This window comes from Lissotriton vulgaris, chromosome 4_1 (genome assembly GCF_964263255.1).
Source record: "Lissotriton vulgaris chromosome 4_1, aLisVul1.2, whole genome shotgun sequence".
NCBI lineage: Eukaryota > Metazoa > Chordata > Amphibia > Caudata > Salamandridae > Lissotriton > Lissotriton vulgaris.
The window spans coordinates 1,519,695,940-1,519,717,470 of NC_141691.1; the positions used below are offsets into that span (position 1 = coordinate 1,519,695,940).

Sequence of the window (21,531 nt, forward strand, 5' to 3'; positions counted from 1 at the left end):
GGTAAATTATGAAGTAAGATCACTTCTAGGTAAGCACGTACTGAAGCAATGTATGGAGGTCTACAATCCTGGCAAATAAGGAACTGGGTGAAATTTGAGTCACCAACCACTGCTCAGACACCATCTTAGTTTCTATGGAACAATAGGAGTTTAAGTTCTTTTTTGATAGTGGTACAGGGAACTGGTAGAAGCAAATCCCAGATTCATGCATTACGGCTAGAAAAAGATTGTTTCATAGAGTTTTCTTGTTTAAACTGGAAGGCTCATGAAGAATGGATGGTGCATTTCTTGACCTCAGTAGGTCACATGACACTTTCAGCATCTCTGTTAAAAAGGAGGGGTTAAACATGTGAAAAGCTTTGTAAGTGATGCAGATCATTTTAAGTTGTGATATTGCTTCATTGGAAAGCCAGTTAAGAGATGATAGGACCAGGGTTAATGTTGTGGAATTTCTTACAACCAGAAACAAAACGAGCCACAGCTTTTAATAGTGCTGGATGGGCATTATGACTATTAGGTATGATACGTCTGGCTGGTGTTTGAATTTATTGTAGATGTTATTGCTCTTGATGCTGAAGAATTGAGACACATGGGTACAGAGTGGAGATATCCATCACTTTGGCAATGACTTCCCTGGAGCTCTTGTTGCTGTTTTTGATGCAGTTTGTAAGAGCCAAACGTTTGGTCGCTCTGATTTGTTGGTGGCAGCCTCTGAGGGCTGATCTGTAGATGCTCTTGTGTGTGTCATCATGGATCTGCATTCAAGCTGCTTGCAGCGGCATGTGGTGGCTCTGAGCACTTCTGTATACCAGCTTGCTTAAGGCCTTGTTCTGGTGGTCGAGTGGAGCTAGGGTGCCTGCGCAGGAGCTGATGCAGGTGTTGTTGTTGGGGCTGGATCAGGGGCGATCATAATGGTGTTGTGGTAAGTGGTTTAGGAGCTCTGAGGATCAAGTTACTTCTGAGATTTTGTTTCAGCCTTGTTGTGCAGATTTGGTGGGAGCAGTTCCGCAGTGGTGCCGGATGGGTATTCTGTAGTGGACGAGGGCATGATCAGACTAAGTAAGCGATGTCTAGTTGTCCTCTATGATTTTGTTGAAGCTGCTGAAGATGGGGTCCAGTAGGTTTCCGGCAGCATGGGTGGAGCCATCCACTGGTTGGATCAATCCGAGGGATCACTTTTCTTCCAGTCAGTTGTTTGTGTTGGGGTCTGTGTGATCCTTCAAGTGGTAGCCGAGGTCGCCATGGATGATGAGGGTGCTTGAGCTGAGTACTGGAAGGGCAAAGAGATTTAGCAACAATTGTATTGCTGAAGTTGGCTTGTGGTACAGAAAGTAGGTAAATAAGGGTGCCACTCAGGTTGTAGTTGTTGGTGATGTGAAGTTTAAAGATCAGGTGTTCCATGCGGTTGCTGGTGTTGACAAAGGTGGTGGAGTGGAGTGGATGATGGTGTTCCCTTTAAAAATTATGATAAGTCATCCTTTCAGGTCTGTTTCTTCTGTCTTGCCATAGGATCTTGTATCTGGTTAGGAGTGCTGTGGTGATGTTAGGGGCTGACATAGGGGTCAGCCAGGTTTTGCTCAGTGGCCATGCACGAGGTCCCAATCTTCCATGGATTATCTGTCAAGGAGGCAGGTGTTGAGGAGGAGGCAGGACAGGCAGGGGTTGAGGGGCTAGGTGTATGCAGGTTTGTGTGCCATGTGTCTCTGGGGGACAGTAATGGTCTAGGTGAAAAAAGGGTGTGAGAGGGGTAGACACAGGAGAAGTGGCATGTGGTGCAGAATGCCCCTTTAATGTTGGGCGGCAAGGCCCTGTTGCAACATAGAGAGGTGCAACCAGGATTCAAGGAAAGGAGGGTTGCAGCGAAGTAGCAGCAGATATGAGGAGGACCAGGGATCCTGGCAATGGAAATGGGCGCAGACTCGCTTGACTTTGGTACACCAGAGGCACATCCATGCTGCCTCTGCCATCTGCTTTATTCAGAAACTCTGTCCATCACCACCCCTTGTTGTTTAATTATTTTGTCCACCATAAGCGTGGAAGGGTATACTCAGATGTGAGTCCCTTGCTCATTGCACCATCAGGATTCAAGCAAGCCGGGCCGAAGACGGCTGTAATGCCAGAAACCGGTCCCCGGAAGCTTGTTTCCTTCCCAGTGAAAGAATTGGCTTTGTAGTTTGGTTTGCCCTGTTCCCATCATGCACTGGGACAGGAACAGACTAATTTGCATATAGCCAGGTTCTGAGCTGGGATGGTGCAGTGAGCTAAAAAACGGTGTTGGATCTAGCCCTGATCTCTTGACTGGGTGAGAGTATTCTGCTTTATTCAGAAACTCTGTCCATCACCACCCCTCGTTGTTTAATTATTTTGTCCACCATAAGCGTGGAAGGGTAGACTCAGATGTGAGTCCCTTGCTCATTGCACCATCAGGATTCAAGCAAGCCGGGCCGAAGACGGCTGTTATGCCAGAAACCAGTCCCCGGAAGCTTGTTTCCTTCCCAGTGAAAGAATTGGCGTTGTAGTTTGGTTTGCCCTGTTCCCATCATGCACTGGGACAGGAACAGACTAATTTGCATATAGCCAGGTTCTGAGCTGGGATGGTGCAGTGAGCTAAAAAACGGTGTTGGATCTAGCCCTGATCTCTTGACTGGGTGAGAGTATTCTGCTTTATTCAGAAACTCTGTCCATCACCACCCCTTGTTGTTTAATTATTTTGTCCACCATAAGCGTGGAAGGGTATACTCATATGTGAGTCCCTTGCTCATTGCACCATCAGGATTCAAGCAAGCCGGGCCGAAGACGGCTGTAATGCCAGAAACCGGTCCCCGGAAGCTTGTTTCCTTCCCAGTGAAAGAATTGGCTTTGTAGTTTGGTTTGCCCTGTTCCCATCATGCACTGGGACAGGAACAGACTAATTTGCATATAGCCAGGTTCTGAGCTGGGATGGTGCAGTGAGCTAAAAAACGGTGTTGGATCTAGCCCTGATCTCTTGACTGGGTGAGAGTATTCTGCTTTATTCAGAAACTCTGTCCATCACCACCCCTTGTTGTTTAATTATTTTGTCCACCATAAGCGTGGAAGGGTAGACTCAGATGTGAGTCCCTTGCTCATTGCACCATCAGGATTCAAGCAAGCCGGGCCGAAGACGGCTGTTATGCCAGAAACCAGTCCCCGGAAGCTGGTTTCCTTCCCAGTGAAAGAATTGGCTTTGTAGTTTGGTTTGCCCTGTTCCCATCATGCACTGGGACAGGAACAGACTAATTTGCATATAGCCAGGTTCTGAGCTGGGATGGTGCAGTGAGCTAAAAAACGGTGTTGTCTCGAGCCCTGATCTCTTGACTGGGTGAGAGTATTCTGCTTTATTCAGAAACTCTGTCCATCACCACCCCTTGTTGTTTAATTATTTTGTCCACCATAAGCGTGGAAGGGTATACTCAGATTTGAGTCCCTTGCTCATTGCACCATCAGGATTCAAGCAAGCCGGGCCGAAGACGGCTGTAATGCTAGAAACCGGTCCCCGGAAGCTTGTTTCCTTCCCAGTGAAAGAATTGGCTTTGTAGTTTGGTTTGCCCTGTTCCCATCATGCACTGGGACAGGAACAGACTAATTTGCATATAGCCAGGTTCTGAGCTGGGATGGTGCAGTGAGCTAAAAAACGGTGTTGGATCTAGCCCTGATCTCTTGACTGGGTGAGAGTATTCTGCTTTATTCAGAAACTCTGTCCATCACCACCCCTTGTTGTTTAATTATTTTGTCCACCATAAGCGTGGAAGGGTATACTCAGATGTGAGTCCCTTGCTCATTGCACCATCAGGATTCAAGCAAGCCGGGCCGAAGACGGCTGTAATGCCAGAAACCGGTCCCCGGAAGCTTGTTTCCTTCCCAGTGAAAGAATTGGATTTGTAGTTTGGTTTGCCCTGTTCCCATCATGCACTGGGACAGGAACAGACTAATTTGCATATAGCCAGGTTCTGAGCTGGGATGGTGCAGTGAGCTAAAAAACGGTGTTGGATCTAGCCCTGATCTCTTGACTGGGTGAGAGTATTCTGCTTTATTCAGAAACTCTGTCCATCACCACCCCTCGTTGTTTAATTATTTTGTCCACCATAAGCGTGGAAGGGTAGACTCAGATGTGAGTCCCTTGCTCATTGCACCATCAGGATTCAAGCAAGCCGGGCCGAAGACGGCTGTTATGCCAGAAACCAGTCCCCGGAAGCTTGTTTCCTTCCCAGTGAAAGAATTGGCTTTGTAGTTTGGTTTGCCCTGTTCCCATCATGCACTGGGACAGGAACAGACTAATTTGCATATAGCCAGGTTCTGAGCTGGGATGGTGCAGTGAGCTAAAAAACGGTGTTGGATCTAGCCCTGATCTCTTGACTGGGTGAGAGTATTCTGCTTTATTCAGAAACTCTGTCCATCACCACCCCTTGTTGTTTAATTATTTTGTCCACCATTAGCGTGGAAGGGTATACTCAGATGTGAGTCCCTTGCTCATTGCACCATCAGGATTCAAGCAAGCCGGGCCGTAGACGGCTGTAATGCCAGAAACCGGTCCCCGGAAGCTTGTTTCCTTCCCAGTGAAATAATTGGCTTTGTAGTTTGGTTTGCCCTGTTCCCATCATGCACTGGGACAGGAACAGACTAATTTGCATATAGCCAGGTTCTGAGCTGGGATGGTGCAGTGAGCTAAAAAACGGTGTTGGATCTAGCCCTGATCTCTTGACTGGGTGAGAGTATTCTGCTTTATTCAGAAACTCTGTCCATCACCACCCCTCGTTGTTTAATTATTTTGTCCACCATAAGCGTGGAAGGGTAGACTCAGATGTGAGTCCCTTGCTCATTGCACCATCAGGATTCAAGCAAGCCGGGCCGAAGACGGCTGTTATGCCAGAAACCAGTCCCCGGAAGCTTGTTTCCTTCCCAGTGAAATAATTGGCTTTGTAGTTTGGTTTGCCCTGTTCCCATCATGCACTGGGACAGGAACAGACTAATTTGCATATAGCCAGGTTCTGAGCTGGGATGGTGCAGTGAGCTAAAAAACGGTGTTGGATCTAGCCCTGATCTCTTGACTGGGTGAGAGTATTCTGCTTTATTCAGAAACTCTGTCCATCACCACCCCTTGTTGTTTAATTATTTTGTCCACCATAAGCGTGGAAGGGTATACTCATATGTGAGTCCCTTGCTCATTGCACCATCAGGATTCAAGCAAGCCGGGCCGAAGACGGCTGTAATGCCAGAAACCGGTCCCCGGAAGCTTGTTTCCTTCCCAGTGAAAGAATTGGCTTTGTAGTTTGGTTTGCCCTGTTCCCATCATGCACTGGGACAGGAACAGACTAATTTGCATATAGCCAGGTTCTGAGCTGGGATGGTGCAGTGAGCTAAAAAACGGTGTTGGATCTAGCCATGATCTCTTGACTGGGTGAGAGTATTCTACTTTATTCAGAAACTCTGTCCATCACCACCCCTCGTTGTTTAATTATTTTGTCCACCATAAGCGTGGAAGGGTAGACTCAGATGTGAGTCCCTTGCTCATTGCACCATCAGGATTCAAGCAAGCCGGGCCGAAGACGGCTGTTATGCCAGAAACCAGTCCCCGGAAGCTTGTTTCCTTCCCAGTGAAAGAATTGGCTTTGTAGTTTGGTTTGCCCTGTTCCCATCATGCACTGGGACAGGAACAGACTAATTTGCATATAGCCAGGTTCTGAGCTGGGATGGTGCAGTGAGCTAAAAAACGGTGTTGGATCTAGCCCTGATCTCTTGACTGGGTGAGAGTATTCTGCTTTATTCAGAAACTCTTTCCATCACCACCCCTTGTTGTTTAATTATTTTGTCCACCATAAGCGTGGAAGGGTATACTCAGATGTGAGTCCCTTGCTCATTGCACCATCAGGATTCAAGCAAGCCGGGCCGAAGACGGCTGTAATGCCAGAAACCGGTCCCCGGAAGCTTGTTTCCTTCCCAGTGAAAGAATTGGATTTGTAGTTTGGTTTGCCCTGTTCCCATCATGCACTGGGACAGGAACAGACTAATTTGCATATAGCCCGGTTCTGAGCTGGGATGGTGCAGTGAGCTAAAAAACGGTGTTGGATCTAGCCCTGATCTCTTGACTGGGTGAGAGTATTCTGCTTTATTCAGAAACTCTGTCCATCACCACCCCTTGTTGTTTAATTATTTTGTCCACCATAAGCGTGGAAGGGTATACTCAGATGTGAGTCCCTTGCTCTTTGCATCATCAGGATTCAAGCAAGCCGGGCCGAAGACGGCTATAATGCCAGAAACCGGTCCCCGGAAGCTTGTTTCCTTCCCAGTGAAAGAATTGGCTTTGTAGTTTGGTTTGCCCTGTTCCCATCATGCACTGGGACAGGAACAGACTAATTTGCATATAGCCAGGTTCTGAGCAGGGATGGTGCAGTGAGCTAAAAACGGTGTTGGATCTAGCCCTGATCTCTTGACTGGGTGAGAGTATTCTGCTTTATTCAGAAACTCTGTCCATCACCACCCCTTGTTGTTTAATTATTTTGTCCACCATAAGCGTGGAAGGGTATACTCAGATGTGAGTCCCTTGCTCATTGCACCATCAGGATTCAAGCAAGCCGGGCCGAAGACGGCTGTAATGCCAGAAACCGGTCCCCGGAATCTTGTTTCCTTCCCAGTGAAAGAATTGGCTTTGTAGTTTGGTTTGCCCTGTTCCCATCATGCACTGGGACAGGAACAGACTAATTTGCATATAGCCAGGTTCTGAGCTGGGATGGTGCAGTGAGCTAAAAAACGGTGTTGGATCTAGCCCTGATCTCTTGACTGGGTGAGAGTATTCTGCTTTATTCAGAAACTCTGTCCATCACCACCCCTTGTTGTTTAATTATTAAGTAGAAGCAGGAGAGGGGAGGAGCTTCAGGGGTTGGGTGGGGGATGGAACACATAATGTGAAGTAGGAGGGAGCACAGTGCAGGAGAAAAAAGGCCCAAGGGGTAAGCAAGAGTGTGAAAAAGGAGGAGGTAAGAGCTCTGCAAGGGGCAAAGCAAAGGCAAATGGTGAAAAAAAGGTTAAGAGCGGAATCATCTGATAGAGTGTGAGGTCAAAAAGTAAATACAGCATAGAAAAACAGCAAAAGGCGGAAAGAATGAGTGAGAAGTCAAAAAGGCAAAGACTGAGTGAGAAGACAATAGAGGCAAAATAAGTCTGAGAAGGGAAAAGAGACATAGAAGAAGTGAGAGAGAAAAAACGGCAAAGAGTTGTAAGCAAAGGTTCAAAGTGGCAAAGAGAGGATAACAAAGAGTGATTTGGGTAACTATTAGACCACAGAAAAGCGGTAAAAAGGCAAGAAAGTAGAGTAATTGGAGTAACAAGGGAGAGAGCTGGGGTGCAGGAGAGAAATCAGATAGTCATAGTAGAGAGGATAATGCGGCACAGAGTCTTTTCACAGTGATGGAACTGGCCCCAAAAGAACTGGGCCTGGTCGCAGGACTAGGTAAAGGAAAAGGATCAGGTTCAGGCAGGGGCCATGGCAAATCCTGCTTAACGATTGGTCTGTCTGTGGTTGCCATTAAGTAGGAACAAAAGGGAAGGAGCTTCAGGGTAGTGGGTGATGCTTTACCATGTGGTAAGAAGCAGATAAATTAGGTCATTGATGGACAGGAAGAGTGATAATAATACTTTAAAGTGAATGGGTTTTTACAATGTTGGAGGAAAACATTTTCCTTAGGAAGCAGAGTGCAGGTTGAAAGCTGTGTCATTACTTTTACCCCAGTGCAAACTGAAGATCCAGAGGAAGTTGCTGGCCTCAGTGATGATCAGTTGGGTTGAAAACTAGTCCATGAATTCTTCAATAGTTTGTTATACTCACCTTGGGGATGGTAAATGGCATTCAATCTAACTGTTGGGACATTAAATGCAGAGTTAGCCAGAGATAAGCGCTGGAAGGAGCGGTTTTGGTCAGTGGGAAGATGTTTACAGTGTACTGCATTCTTATGAATAACTGCTATTCTGCCATTCTCTCAGTCATCTTGATGACCGAGGAGATCAACAACTGTAAGAAACTGGGTTAATGGTAGATGGAGTTGGAAGCCCCACTAAGGCAGCAACAACAATCCTTGTCAGGGTGAACTCTGAAGGTCACTAAATTAACCTGTGCTTAACCTTCAGGTAGTTTGACCCAAAAACAGTCAGGCTTTACTATGAGGAAAATCCGTAAAGTATTTATGCAACTCACAAACAGTAATAAATTGAAAACACAACACAAAAACTCCCCAAACCAATTAAGAAAAATAGGATAAATGTTAATAAACAAAATAATACCAGAACGGCAAAAATGAAATCGGTAGAACTGGTGAAGTGCAATAATAAAGTGTATTATGAAAATAACCCTTTAAAGCACAAAGCGCCACTTGTGGGTATTTCTGTGTGCTTGACCCGGGGAAAGTCACATGTTCAGGCTGACTGTGATGGAGTGTGGGTCGAACACAGGGACCAACTTAGTACTGCTACCTGCTAAGTTTGGTGCAAAGAGTTCCATTCATGGTAGGGGAAGCAATGAAGATCAGGTAAAGTATCCATGATGGTCATTGATGCAGCAAGAAGAGCACGTCGGGAGTCATGAGCTGTTGTTGCTGTAGCGAGAAGAGCTAGTTGACCGTCATGGATGGTTGTTGCTATACTTTTGCATTGATGATCCCCCTGGGCTGTCGTTACTGTAGCGCAAAATGCAGCTCTCACATTTCCGGTCATCACTGGCAGGTGCTGCAGTGTGAAGACCTGGTCTCACCTAAGCTTTGCGTTGGCGGTCGTCGTGGGAGGCAGAGTCTTGGTGCAAACTGGTCCTTATGCATTCGTGAGGAGCCCAAATGTTAGTATGTTCACTTTTTCTTGAGAAGTATTCTGTGATGCTAGCCAAGGGTCAAGGACCTGGGTAGGGAAGTCTTAGTGATCAAGGACTCACTCCAGCAAAGGCAAGCAGGGCTCATGCAGGTCCAGTTGTGGTCCCAATTGCAGCAGGTCAGCTGGACAGTTCTAGGAAGGCCTCTGACACTTGTTGTGTCCCTGTAGCTCCAACTGACTCTTGGAATTACTCTGGTCAGACTGGTATGAAGGCAAGCAGGTCCAGTCTTCCTTCTCAGACATCAAGAAAGTCTTTCAACAGCAAGGCAGTCCTCGAGCACAAGGGCAGGTCTTTATCTGTAACTTCCATAAGTCCTGAAATGTTCTAAAAATTGTGGCTCCGGAGGTCCAGTATTTATACCTAGTGCCAGCCTTTTGTGTGAGAGGACTTTCTGTTCTACCCCGACATCTGGTCTGAAAACTTCTTCCCCTTCCCATGTCAAGGCTCCAAACTGTCTGGGATAACAAAATACAGGACAGGCCTGGTGTCAGATTCCTTTATGTGTACGAGGGGGAAAGCCCCTTGAAGCGCAAGTGGAGCTGGATACAGCCTGTCCCAGTCATCCCGCCAGGATGGCCCATTAGCCCCACACCTAAGCACCCTTTGTGTTACTGTCTGGAAGCAATACATAAACCCCAACAGCAGAGACACTCACAGTCATATGACCCAGGACACTGTCAGAAGGCACAAATGATTGGGACTAGAAAAATGCCACTGTTCTAAATGTGGTATTTTCTTGTTTGTGACTTAAAATCCAACATTACCAGTAAAGAGGATTTACATTTTCGATGCGTCGGACAGCCCCCGGCAGTCCGACATCTTGGTGGGCATGTGCGGAGGGCGGCCTGGGTCCGTCCGAACCACGCCCACTCATTATTCTACCCACACCGCGGCAGAATGCGCGCCGCGATCAACGGGTTACCTACACTTCATTTGAGTGTAAACAGTGTTTCTCTATCTGCTCCCAATCTAAAGTTATCACTTATTATATGTAATAAGGTAACCCAGTAATATTCAAGGGGAGAGATAGGCCTTAAAACAGTGAATAATTACAAGGCGTTTTTCACAGCCAGGACATGTAAAACTTAAGTACACATGTCCTACTTTTAAATACATTGCACCCTGCCCTGTAAGCCTTTAGGGCCAACCTTAAGGGTGACTTATAAGTATTAAAAAGGAAGATTTCTGCTTGGCGCAACGTTTATGTCGCCCGGCCGACATAAACGGCTGGCCTGAGACATGTTTTTAAAGGCTCCTTTAGTTTCTGGCACAATAAGTGCTGCAGGCCCCCTAGCAGCAATTAACTTACATGTAGGACCATTTCGTAGGGACTAGGAATTTACCTATGTCAAGTAGGTGGAGGACAGTTTTACCAAATTTGAAGGAGAGTGCACAAGCACTTTAGCACTGGTTAGCTTTGCTAAAGTGCACAGAGTCCAAAAGCCAACAAAATTGAAATCAGCAAAACAGATGGAGTGAAGTCTAAATGTTTGGGGGAATACCACACCAAGGATGTCAGGTCTAAATACAGCATTGTGTAAAGTGTCTATAAACCACGTTTCGGCAAGTATCAGAATGTCCAGTTCAAAGCTGACAATACTGTTGAAGCTCTCCAAAGCATGTAGAACAGCTGAGCAGCACTTAAGCATTAGATAATGGAGGGAGAAGTAGGTGATTTTTGAAAAAGGAGGTGTGATGGTGAGGCTGGCACACCTCCAGCCTGTTCCTTTTCACCAAAGCAGCATATGTTGGTGGCAAAAGAGCCAGGCCAAGGTAGGGAAAGATCGGTGGTCCGAATCGGTGGGGGGTGGCACAGTTCAGGCATGTAGGCCAATAAAGGATTCAGCGCAGTTGTCGGGCTTTAGTGTTTCATCACATAACACCACAATTTCTGCATTCTTGTGTTTGCAGGCATTCTCACATTAAACACAGACCTATTGGCTTGCAAATGCTTTTTTGAATAAAAACGCTCTTTTGCTCTATCTAAGTGCTGTAAATAACAGGTATTACTATTACCCAATGAATTGGTACTTAAATAAGAATTGTATTAATATACAAAGACCTTTTGTGGCTTGTTCATCGTTTTCATGTTCTGCCCAGAATATATACATTATTTTCTCTATTTATAACCCCACTCTTCCTGTGTCATCATTTTCTTTTGCAATTATGCCTTTTGCAGTGTAAATAGTCACTTATTTTGCTTATTTTGGTATCTTGTGTGAACAAGGCCCTGTGTTACTCTGTGATAATCTATTGGTTCCAGGGGTAGCCTATTTCAGACACTTAAAGGCGCAGTGCGCATACACTTTGGCAACAACTCAGTCATATGAAATGTAAACATGCCTCCAGTGGCATTCAATGTTAAAGTGCATAACTACATTATCTTACTGTTGACATTTTGAAGAAAAGTATTTTTCATTTTTGTGCTGTTTTGTAGAAACTGAAAGCTACTAATGCAGGCTCAAGATTGATGATGACAGGAGTTGACCGTTGTTAATGCTGGCGCAGAAAAGTTTAAATTTAATCAGTTTGACCCGTAATTTACAATAGGGGTGTCCCACTGCGCACTGAAATGTTCTTCTCTGCAATGGATCTTTGCCACCATTTTAGAATCATGTATCAATTGGAAACATCTCAATAAACATAATAAAGTTAGTTATTTAGATCAGTCAATGACAAGAGTTTTGGATCAGTTCAAAATCCTTTATTTTTCTGTAAGAGTTTATTATATTGTTTTAGTCTCTTTATTCAAATGAGTAAATACAATAAATCCATATAAAGAAATATCAAGAAAGTCATGATTGGAGTCAATCAAGTAAATTACAGTATGTTCCATAAGGGAAATTAATCCTTATTCTACTCTAAGCAGATTTTAACCTACCTCAGATGGAAGTCAAACTCCTCATGAAGAGTTGTTCCAGAAACTCATCCGAGTCTCTTCTTTCATAACATTGTCAGCAACCAGTTGCAGTAACAACTGTCCAAAGTTAAGCTAACAAATTAGTCACAGCAGTAGCCATAACTGTTAAAGAAAATAGACACCTACAAAATAGTAGGTGACAAAAATCACTGTCAGCAGTATCTCACAGCAACTAAGGGAAAAAGGGACGGTCACAGAAGAATGGTCTGGGCCATTCTGGACACCACTGACTTAATTCTAACTAGAAACACATATATTATAAAACACAAAAACATATGTAACAAGTCATGTGGGGTTACGTCATTTAAACCAATGAGAAAGGATTGTCCAATGGTCTTCTGCTTCTTCCTTCATTCCTACGGTAAACGTACAAAGTTGGGAAGGTGCTATCTACAAGTGTCAACTTGGTTACTAAACATTTATGTGCATTAGACTTTGAGCTTCACTCTGAGATCCCACGAGAACTCTGCAGTCAAAACTATTAACTATTCAGTATTCCACTGCATAACAATGAACTGTTCTAAAGGCAGAAAGATTCTAGTTGTTACCTACCATATTAAGTCATGAGATTCATATCTTCATGTAAGCATTATTGTTTTAATACACTATTCAGCATTCAGCATTGTGAATATGTGGCAGCCAGAAACTAACTAAATATGATGAGAACATATAGCTTTGGAAAAGAAGAAATTCATTTTTAAAGTCACCACATTCTACTGAGAAGGCACGTTTAAGCAAGCCAAGTGTGAATAATTTATTAAATAATATCTCATAGTTCAGCATTTCCTAAATGCATTTATGTATTAAAGATAACAATTAACTGAAAGATAGAAAATTGTAGAGGCCTAGCCTTGCCTAGTGGTATAATTACAATAGAAATAAATTCTCACTGCAAAAACCATGTTACACGTTAATTATGCATGTTTAAGAAAAGACACATTTACCTACATTTAATTCTATTACGCATTTTCGTGTTAATGCTTAGTGTAAATTATAGCACTTATTTTAAGCTAAAATCATCTGATATTTCATTCCCCCATCTGATGTTATCTTAACCATCACAGAAGTTCATTTCCCATGTGAGTAAGTTTGAGTGCACATTCATCACCCATTGAGTTTTGTCTCTTTCTTTTCTGACTTCTAAATTTCAATGACTTCATTTATCTTCATCATCACTTCCCTCAAACTTAAATCCTTTTCATATAACTTTCTTTGCATCCTTCCTTGTCTTTTGCATAAAATTCATCTACAGCTCTTAAACAAAGCAAAAAGAAATACTAGACAAAGCCCTATAATTATTATTGGCATTGGATTACCTTTCAAAATACAATTTCCTGCTGTTGAAAACCAATTTCCAATTGTGTAAAATCCTTTCCCAAATTTCTTAAAACACTTGGTGTTTCCAATTCATGTAATTCAGGTTCCAATCCTGAAATGTTCTTTGCATAGTCTTCTATTTCTTTATTTATGTCAGGTATGTATGTACAGCAGTGAATTAATTTAAGCATTTCGCTATCTCCGATTTTCTCTGCGAGTAAAATGTCTAGTGCAAGTTGCGTTTGAAGTACTATAGACCGTATAGCAAGTAACTCAGTGTTAATTATAAGCAAAGCTCCTGATGGGCTCGGTGCCATCTTGTCAAAAACGGTAACCAACTTTCTAATCTTTTCGTCTTTAAAAATGATGCCTTAAGTTGGAATGATTGTTCTAAATATGTCTCCTTTAAACCAGTTCCGTTTCTGCATTTCTTTTCTGTCTGTCTATGTGATGTGATGGTGTCATTGTTAATGCATCTACGCTTTGCACATGATACATTTTGAGAATTAGCATGCCTAAAAACCAAATACCCAAGGAGATGATGGACGAATCACTGAAACTTTTCAGACACTCACCCCCAGTCAAAGATCTAGGTTGAATTCGTCATCATTCTTTGGCTCACTTCGCCACCCCAGTTCAGACACAGCTATGTGCAAATCAGTCTTGACCCTGTGCCTCATGGGAACAGTCCAGCCCGAACTGCCAAGCCATGTCTTCCCTGAACCGGAAACAAGCATTCTGGTACCGGTTCCTGTGTAACACTCTTCATCAGCCAGTCAAGCTTGCATCAAGTGGCAAAGTGAGCAAAGGACACACGTCTGGGCGTACCCTGGCAACAATGTGCAAATCAGTCTTGACCCTGTGCCTCATGGGAACAGTCCAGCCCAGACTGCCAAGCCATGTTTTCCCTGGATCCAAAACAAGTATCCTGGGAACAGTTTCTGGATAACACCCTTCATCAGCCAGGCTTCCTTGAAATACAGTGGCAAAGTGAACAAGGGACCCACGTCTGGGCTCACCCTGCCAACTTAGGGTGAACAAAGCAAACACAAAGAGATGATGGATGGAGCACTGAAACTTTTCATACACTCACCCCCAGTCAAAGATCTGGGTTGAATCCATCATCCTTCTTTAACTCACATCGCCACCCCAGTTCAGACACAGCTGTATGCAAATCAGTATTGGCCCTGTGCCTCATTGGAACAGTCCAGCTCGAACTGCTAAGCCATGTCTTCCCCGGACCGGAAACAAGCACCCTTGGACCGGTTTCTGGGTAACACCCTTCATCAGGCAAGCTAGCGTGCATTCAGTGGCAAAGTTAGCAAAGGGTCGACTTCTGGGCGTACCCTCCCAACTTAGGGCAAACAAAGCATTTTTCACCCTGAGTGGAACGGGTATGCCCAGATGTGGGTCCCTTGGGTCCCGTGCTCTCCATTCCACTGGAGTCAAGCTATCCTGGCTGATGAGGGCCGAAAGCCCCAAAACGGTCCTAGGATGCTTTTTTGCAGTCCAGGGAGGACCTGGAATGACTGTTCGGGCTGGACTGTCCCCATTGGGCGCAGGGTAAAGACTGAGTTGCATTGGGTGGGGCCAAACTGAAATGCCATGGTGAGCAAAAAAACGATGGATTTAGGCCCAGATCTCTGTACTAGGTGAATGTATGACATTGTTCTGCATTCTGTCCATCAATTGTTCTTTTTGCATTTGTCACCCCAAGTGGGACGGGTATGCCCAGATGTGGGTCCCGTGCTCTCCATGCCACTGGAGTCAAGCTATCCTGGCTGATGAGGGCTGAAAGCCCAAAAGCGGTCCTAGGATGCCCAAAAGCGGTCCTAGGATGCTTGTTTCCAGTTCAGGGAGGACCTGGCCAGGAAGGTCGGGCTGGACTGTTCCCATTGGGCGCAGGGTCAAGACTGAATCGCATATGGCTGGGTCCAAACTGGAATGACATGGTGAGCAAACACACTATGGATTTAGGCCCAGATCTCTGTCCTGGGTGAATGTATGGCTTTGTTCTGCATTCTGTCCATAAATTGTTCTTTTTGCATTTGTCACCCCGAGTGGGACGGGTATGCCCAGACGTGGGTCCCATGCTTTCCATGCCACTGGAGTCAAGCTATCCTGCCTGATGAGGGCTGAAAGCCCGAAACCGGTCCTAGGATGCTTATTTCCAGTCCTGAGGGGACCTGACCTGGCAGTTTGGGCTGGACTCTTCCCATTGGGCGCATGGTCAAGACTGATTTGCATATTGCTGGGTCCAAACCGGAATGGCATGGTGAGCAAAAAAAACTATGGATTTAGGCCCATATCTCTGTACCGGGTTGAATATATGACATTGTTCTTCATTCTTTCCATCAATTGTTCTTTTTGTAAATAACAAATATCCTCCAAATTGGATAGCAACAAAAATAAGCATTTAATCCACATATATAGTAAGCCCCAGGAATTGTGTTCTCTTCTCCATGCAACATTTGCCAAGTTCCTCCTGTCCGTTTAAATGTGTATTCACAACTACTAATTCCTACATGTCTGTTTCCTTTATGTGCCCTTTTTCTGTAAACACAAATTTACCCTTTATGTTGGCTTTCTAATCTTAATTTAGGGTAAACCATTTTCTTTCAGAAATTGTTCTCTTCCTTTTTCCAAACAATATCTAAAGCATCACTATTTTTATCACTAGCTCATGTTATGTTACTGTACCTTTCTTCAAAGCCATTATGTATATTTTCTCCATTGGATGCATTAAGCATGTTAGATTATTCTTGTGAGCTTCAACACAATCTATAGATCTGTGTGGAAAGAAATATTGTTATATCCATTCCTTTTGCTTGTGGGTGTAAATTCATGTTTTGTACGAAAGGAACCCTAGAAAGTATAAGATCATAGTTAGAATAGAAATATTTGATATGTCCTCATCTTTAAACGAATGAAAATAGGATTCTGCATGAAATGGTAATAGATAAAGGCATTTGGTAGCATGTTACGTCTTCTGAAACAGACGTTGGTAAATGTGCGCAGCCATAACAGTCCTTTGTGTCCATGGCATTAGTGTATTCTTGTACTAACCTAGAGTAACAATTAGTAGAAAATTATTGTTCTTATAGCTCACAAAAGAATATTTACATTGATCTTTGCTATGGTATGTCTATGATTTAGTAGAATTCTTTGCTTTGGGTTCTGTATCTGGTGTTAAGTAAAATACTATTTGTACTATAGAAATCATCATTAGTGTTATTATAAAAATTGAACATGTGATGTACTTATACTTATTTTAAATGAAGCACATTTCTCTTTGAGCCAATTCCATGCTTCTTGAATTCAGCAGTTCTCTTTTTCTATCTTTTGGTTACATTGACAATATTAGTCGTTAACTTTCTGTTACTAATTAGACAATCCTTAACCATACTCTGTGTTCTTCTAAAATGTTATCTCTAATCTTCTACTCCTCACTTAGAGCAGGGTTGATGTTATCTAAAATAAAAGTCTAAAATAACAAATGTCTAACAGCAAAATAAGTTTAACCAATGATTCTTTAGCGTTTCTTCTTTTCGTTCTTTCAAATCTTTTCCCCTCAAGTTTTCAGATTGATTTCAAGGGGTTCTAGCGATTCAGTATTCACTTTGCACAAGTCTTCCAACGTGATATTCAATGCTGTGTTCATGTAGTATGATCACTCAGGTGCTGAGTATATGCAACATTTCTCTTTTGGATCTTCTCAGAATTTGTTCATTCGTGCTGTTGATAAGCTTCTTCTCAGGTTTCTGTGTTCAAAGCTTTGTGGCCATTCAGCTTGTCAATTTACTCTTGTTGATCCAGAGCTCATTCCTTCACCTGGATCTTCTGTTTGTGCGGGCACAATTTCAGTAGCACTTCCGTTTTGAGGATCATTCTCGGCTTCTTTTTCATTAGAGTCTTTGATTCCACTTTCTGTAACTTCAGGCACTTGAATTTCTCATTTAGCTTGTTGATCTTCATTCCTCTCTTTCTCTTTCTGTTGTATACAGGCAACAGTACTTCTGCTCTGGGTGGTCTCTCGGTGGTGCCGTTAACAATGTTGTTTTTTCAGGATCATAGACCACTATTGCTTCCCCTGGATTATAAACCTTTTTGGTGTGTGAGGCATGAATCCAGTTTGGAATTTCAGCACACTTAACAACAGTATTTGTCATCAAAGTAACCTCAAAGGGGACTTTCTCTCTGGGGTCTAGACAAGTATTTTTCGAATGTGCTTAATGATCACGACCCAATCACCAGGAATGAGATTGTGGCACTGTTCTTATTGTGGATCGTGTGTTGCCGCCGAAACCTGATGAGAAATAGAATGGACCACATCAGCCAATCACTTGTCATCATGTTATCTGTGATATTCAAGGGGGCATTTGCAGGCACAGCAAATCTCTCCCTAGTAGAGTTACATACAGGACTAGAGTCACGAGCAACAAACTGGTGTTTTTCTTCAAAATAACCTTTTCTGAAATGGAATTCATGAACTGTTTATTTGTAACTCCTCCAACTTGGATAGTTTTCACTGAGAGAGGTATATCTGGAACTTCCACTGTTCAAACAGTGGATCTGGTAGCACCTGTATCAATCAAAAATGATACGGGTAGCCATATACTTAGGCATCCACATATTGACCACTTTGGTCTACCGCTAAGATTTCTCCAAGTACACTGTCTTCCTCCCCTCGCAGGTACCTTTTTGGGGAATTATCAGAACCTGAGCCATCAATTTCACCAAAAGGGATACTGCTGCAAAACATTTGAGTTCAGATTTTGAAATTGTGGCATGGAATCTTGAAAATAATTTGTTTTATATTTTGCCATTTGATTTAAATCTAACAGAGAATTTCCCATATTTTGGGAGTTCACTATGACAGGTGGGGTAGGCCACAATGGCACCTGATCTTGCATAGGCATTTGCATATGCTGTGCTGACACATTTAGCTTTGTTATTCCTTCCAGCTTCTGTACATTTCCACCATTATTATTAGGATTATATCTACATTCTCTTTTTCAATGTCCAATTTTATGACTGATGTGACAGGGAGCAATCTTTTTCATGGCAGCAGCCTCTGTTTCAGAACGTGTACATACAAGAACACCTCTACCGTGAGACACGTTAAATCCTTCTTGCAAAAGGATTCCGAAAATCATTCTGAGCTAACATCATTTGTGCCAACATAAACTTCACCTTGATCTTTTTCTGCTTCATTTCTAACTCTTCAATGCAATATTTAGCAAAGCTCAACATTTCATTAAGCAACTTTTTCTGCCAACAGATCACATTTTAAGTTACATGCGTACAGATCTGTAGCTTCAGTCATAAAACAAGTTTTGACACAAACATCCCCATATCCTTTTCCTCAGGAAAATATCGTCCACTGTGCTGCTGAAACACCTGTAACAATTGTTTATCGTATTCATGTACTGTTTCTGTCTGCTTTTGGGTAGTTCCTTTAATTTTTATCCAATCCAAATCTCCCGGTGGCACTTACAAAAGTGATCACTATATCATATTTCTCCATCACTATAGGGGATGGTGCATTTGCCCTAGTCTCCCTCACAGGTTCCTCTTTCGGCCATTGTACCGCAGTCTTACATTCAGCTCAAACATCAGCCGGTACTACAATGTAAAAAATGTATTCAAATCTATCCAAAACACCTTTGCAATCTTTATCAATCGTTCCTCTTGTGCATACCATTGCACTGCTCTCTTAATTTAGGGACATTGTTCGTGAATGCAGCCAAATGTTTTTGTGTTTTATATTATATGTATTCTTAGTTAGAATTAAGTCAGTGCTGCCCAGACTGGTCTAGACAACTCTTCTTAGACAGTCCCTTTTTCAACTAGCACTTTTACCCTATTAGCTGTGAGCTACTGCTGACCGTAATTCCAGTCACCTACAACTTTGTGGGTGTTTATTTTCTTTAACGGTTATGGCTACTGCTGCTGTGACTAATTTCTTAACTTAACTTTGAACAGTTGTTACTGAAACTGTTTGCTGATACTGTTTTGAGAGAAGAGACTCAGATGAGTTTCTGTAAATTCCTCTTCGTGAGCAGTTCGACTTCAATCTGTTTCTATTTCAATGCTCCTTTCAATCTTGCTCTTTTCCAAAAGGTCTCTTTGTGGGTTCTGTTAAGTTAAAATCTGCTTAATGTAGAATAGGGATTAATTTCTTTCATGGAACATGCTGTAATTTACTTAATTGACTCTAATCATGACTTTCTTGATATGTATGTAGCTGGATTTATCGGATAAAGAGACCAAAAAACTATACAAAATTCTTATTGAGAAAATAAAGGTTTTCAAATTGATCCAAAGCTCTCATAAGTTACAGAACTAAATTGATGTTGTTTATTACCGTCTCAGTTTACCATAGAAAATTAAAACATTTCCTAAGGAGATTTATTGCAACTGCTATGTTTAAGAATTATTTTTAGTTTAAACTTTGATGGATGGAATACTTTTTAAAAATGTTGATGACCTTGCTTCCTTGTTAAAAACCTATCATTACTTTTTTACACAGAGGAAAATGGTACATCTGAGATTGTAAAACAAATCGACATTGTAAGCAAAGGAGAGTGGAATATGTGGTTGGAAAGCTCTTTGCCAGAGGAAGCACCAGATATTGACGTAATTCTATTTGGAAGAAATGGGAAATCTCTCCCACAGAATGTTTTGAGCTTAGAAAATGAGCCCTTTCAGGTAAGTTTGTCAAACGTTGATATGCAATATATTGACAGGAAAACTAGCGTCAGTTTAAGGATTGCCTCTGGGACCCATTCAACCTGTGTTCTGCTTGGATTCATAACATCTTAACAGGAAATGCTTCAATTTCATATTAGCAATAGCTAATTGTAGCACTTCTATAGGGCAGCTTCACCAAGAATTGGTGAAGAGAGGTAATGCGTGCGACACAGGAGCATAAAGCTAAAAACAGGAAAGGGGAAATTCTACCAGAAGAAGCAACAAGGTAAAAATAAAAACATGTGCATTTTGCATCTGGATTTCACTTCACAGTAAAATTGCAAAATGTATGCCCCTGGCCCTTTTTACAGAATTCCACCCAGATTTTTACCTTCTGGTGCTGAAGCCTCTTTTATTGATATTACGACTCTATGCACGTTTACGCTGTTAACCAGTGATAAAATGCTTGCGCTCTCTCCTTCATACAAGGATAAAATTAGCTTACACCTAATTAGCATATTTAATTTACTTGTAAGTCCCTAGCAATGTTCCCTCTAATTATTTCTGTTGGTGTGCGGCAGCAGAGAGCCGTGTGCATTCTTTTCTGAGCTGTGTGCAAAAATGAAACTCAACAGGAACCACAATGCGGATGCGAATAAGCATGCTACACTTAAGGTTGATTGGGGGCACCTCTGTTTCAATTTTTTAAAGAAATGGTCTGAAAGGTAAATATTTATCTATGATTTATCTTGCTAAAAGCGACAGGTTTTTCAGAAAAGGTCTAGGTCAGGTGGTAGTTTCTGAAAATATTCCAGTATTTCTTGATCTGACAGCACACCTAGAAGATTTATTGTTCTGAGACAGAAAACGTCTTTATGTACATTGTCATTTATTTGTAGAGTCAAACACACAAAACCAGTCCTGAGTTGCTTGTTGTCCAGTTCAGAGAGGATCATACTTGGCAGTTCGGGCTATACTGTTCATATTGGAATAGTGTCAAGACTGATTTGAATATGAGTAGGTCTAGGCATTGTTGGGAAAAGAATGATGAGTTGGAATTCCAACTGAGCGATTGCTAGATCCCTTGCTCACTGTGCCACTGGAATCAAGTTACACTAGACTGTAGAGCAGTGTTTTAAGCTGATCAATGTTTTTATATTAGAAATATGAATTTTCCATGAGCCACAAATGTATTTATATTGTTATCGAATTATGCTGACTAATTTATTGCACATTCTGAATTTTATATCTTTATAATGTATACATTGAATATGTATTGGATCTTAATGGAATTACACCTTATCTCTCAAAAAAAACAAAAAAAAACACTGTAGAGCAACAATCAGGAGACACCAGTCCTGGGTTGCTTGTGTACCGGTTCAGAGAGGACCTTGCTTGGCAGTTCGGGCTGCACTATTCCTATTGGAGAAGGGTCAAGACTGACTTGCATATGGCTGGGTCTAGTCTGAGGCGGAATGGTGGGGAAAAGGAATTATGGGTTGAATGCTACACGAGTGCTTGTCAGTAGTTAGACTTATTACAAGCATCTTCCCATAGACGTTTGTGTTTTTGATTTATTTGTAGAGTGCCAGATGCTGCTCAGGTGCATGGTAGAACTTTTTAGTAGCACATGATTAAACATGCTAATCTGGGAAATGAAGCCATGTCTTACAGCAAAAGAAATTGCATTCCATCATATGTGTCTTGACATGAAATGTAATGGCTATTT

General features: G+C 42.5%; 1 protein-coding gene across 1 annotated transcript in view; it reads left to right on the forward strand.

The window, feature by feature from the left end:
• RP1 (RP1 axonemal microtubule associated) overlaps positions 1 to 21,531 on the forward strand; it is a 2,616,437-nt gene that overhangs the window by 1,541,457 nt on the left and 1,053,449 nt on the right. Inside the window, exon 43 of the mRNA XM_086965756.1 lies at positions 19,642 to 19,820. Within this exon, the coding sequence (XP_086821882.1) occupies positions 19,642 to 19,820 (179 nt within the window). The remainder of the gene's footprint in view (positions 1 to 19,641; positions 19,821 to 21,531) is intronic.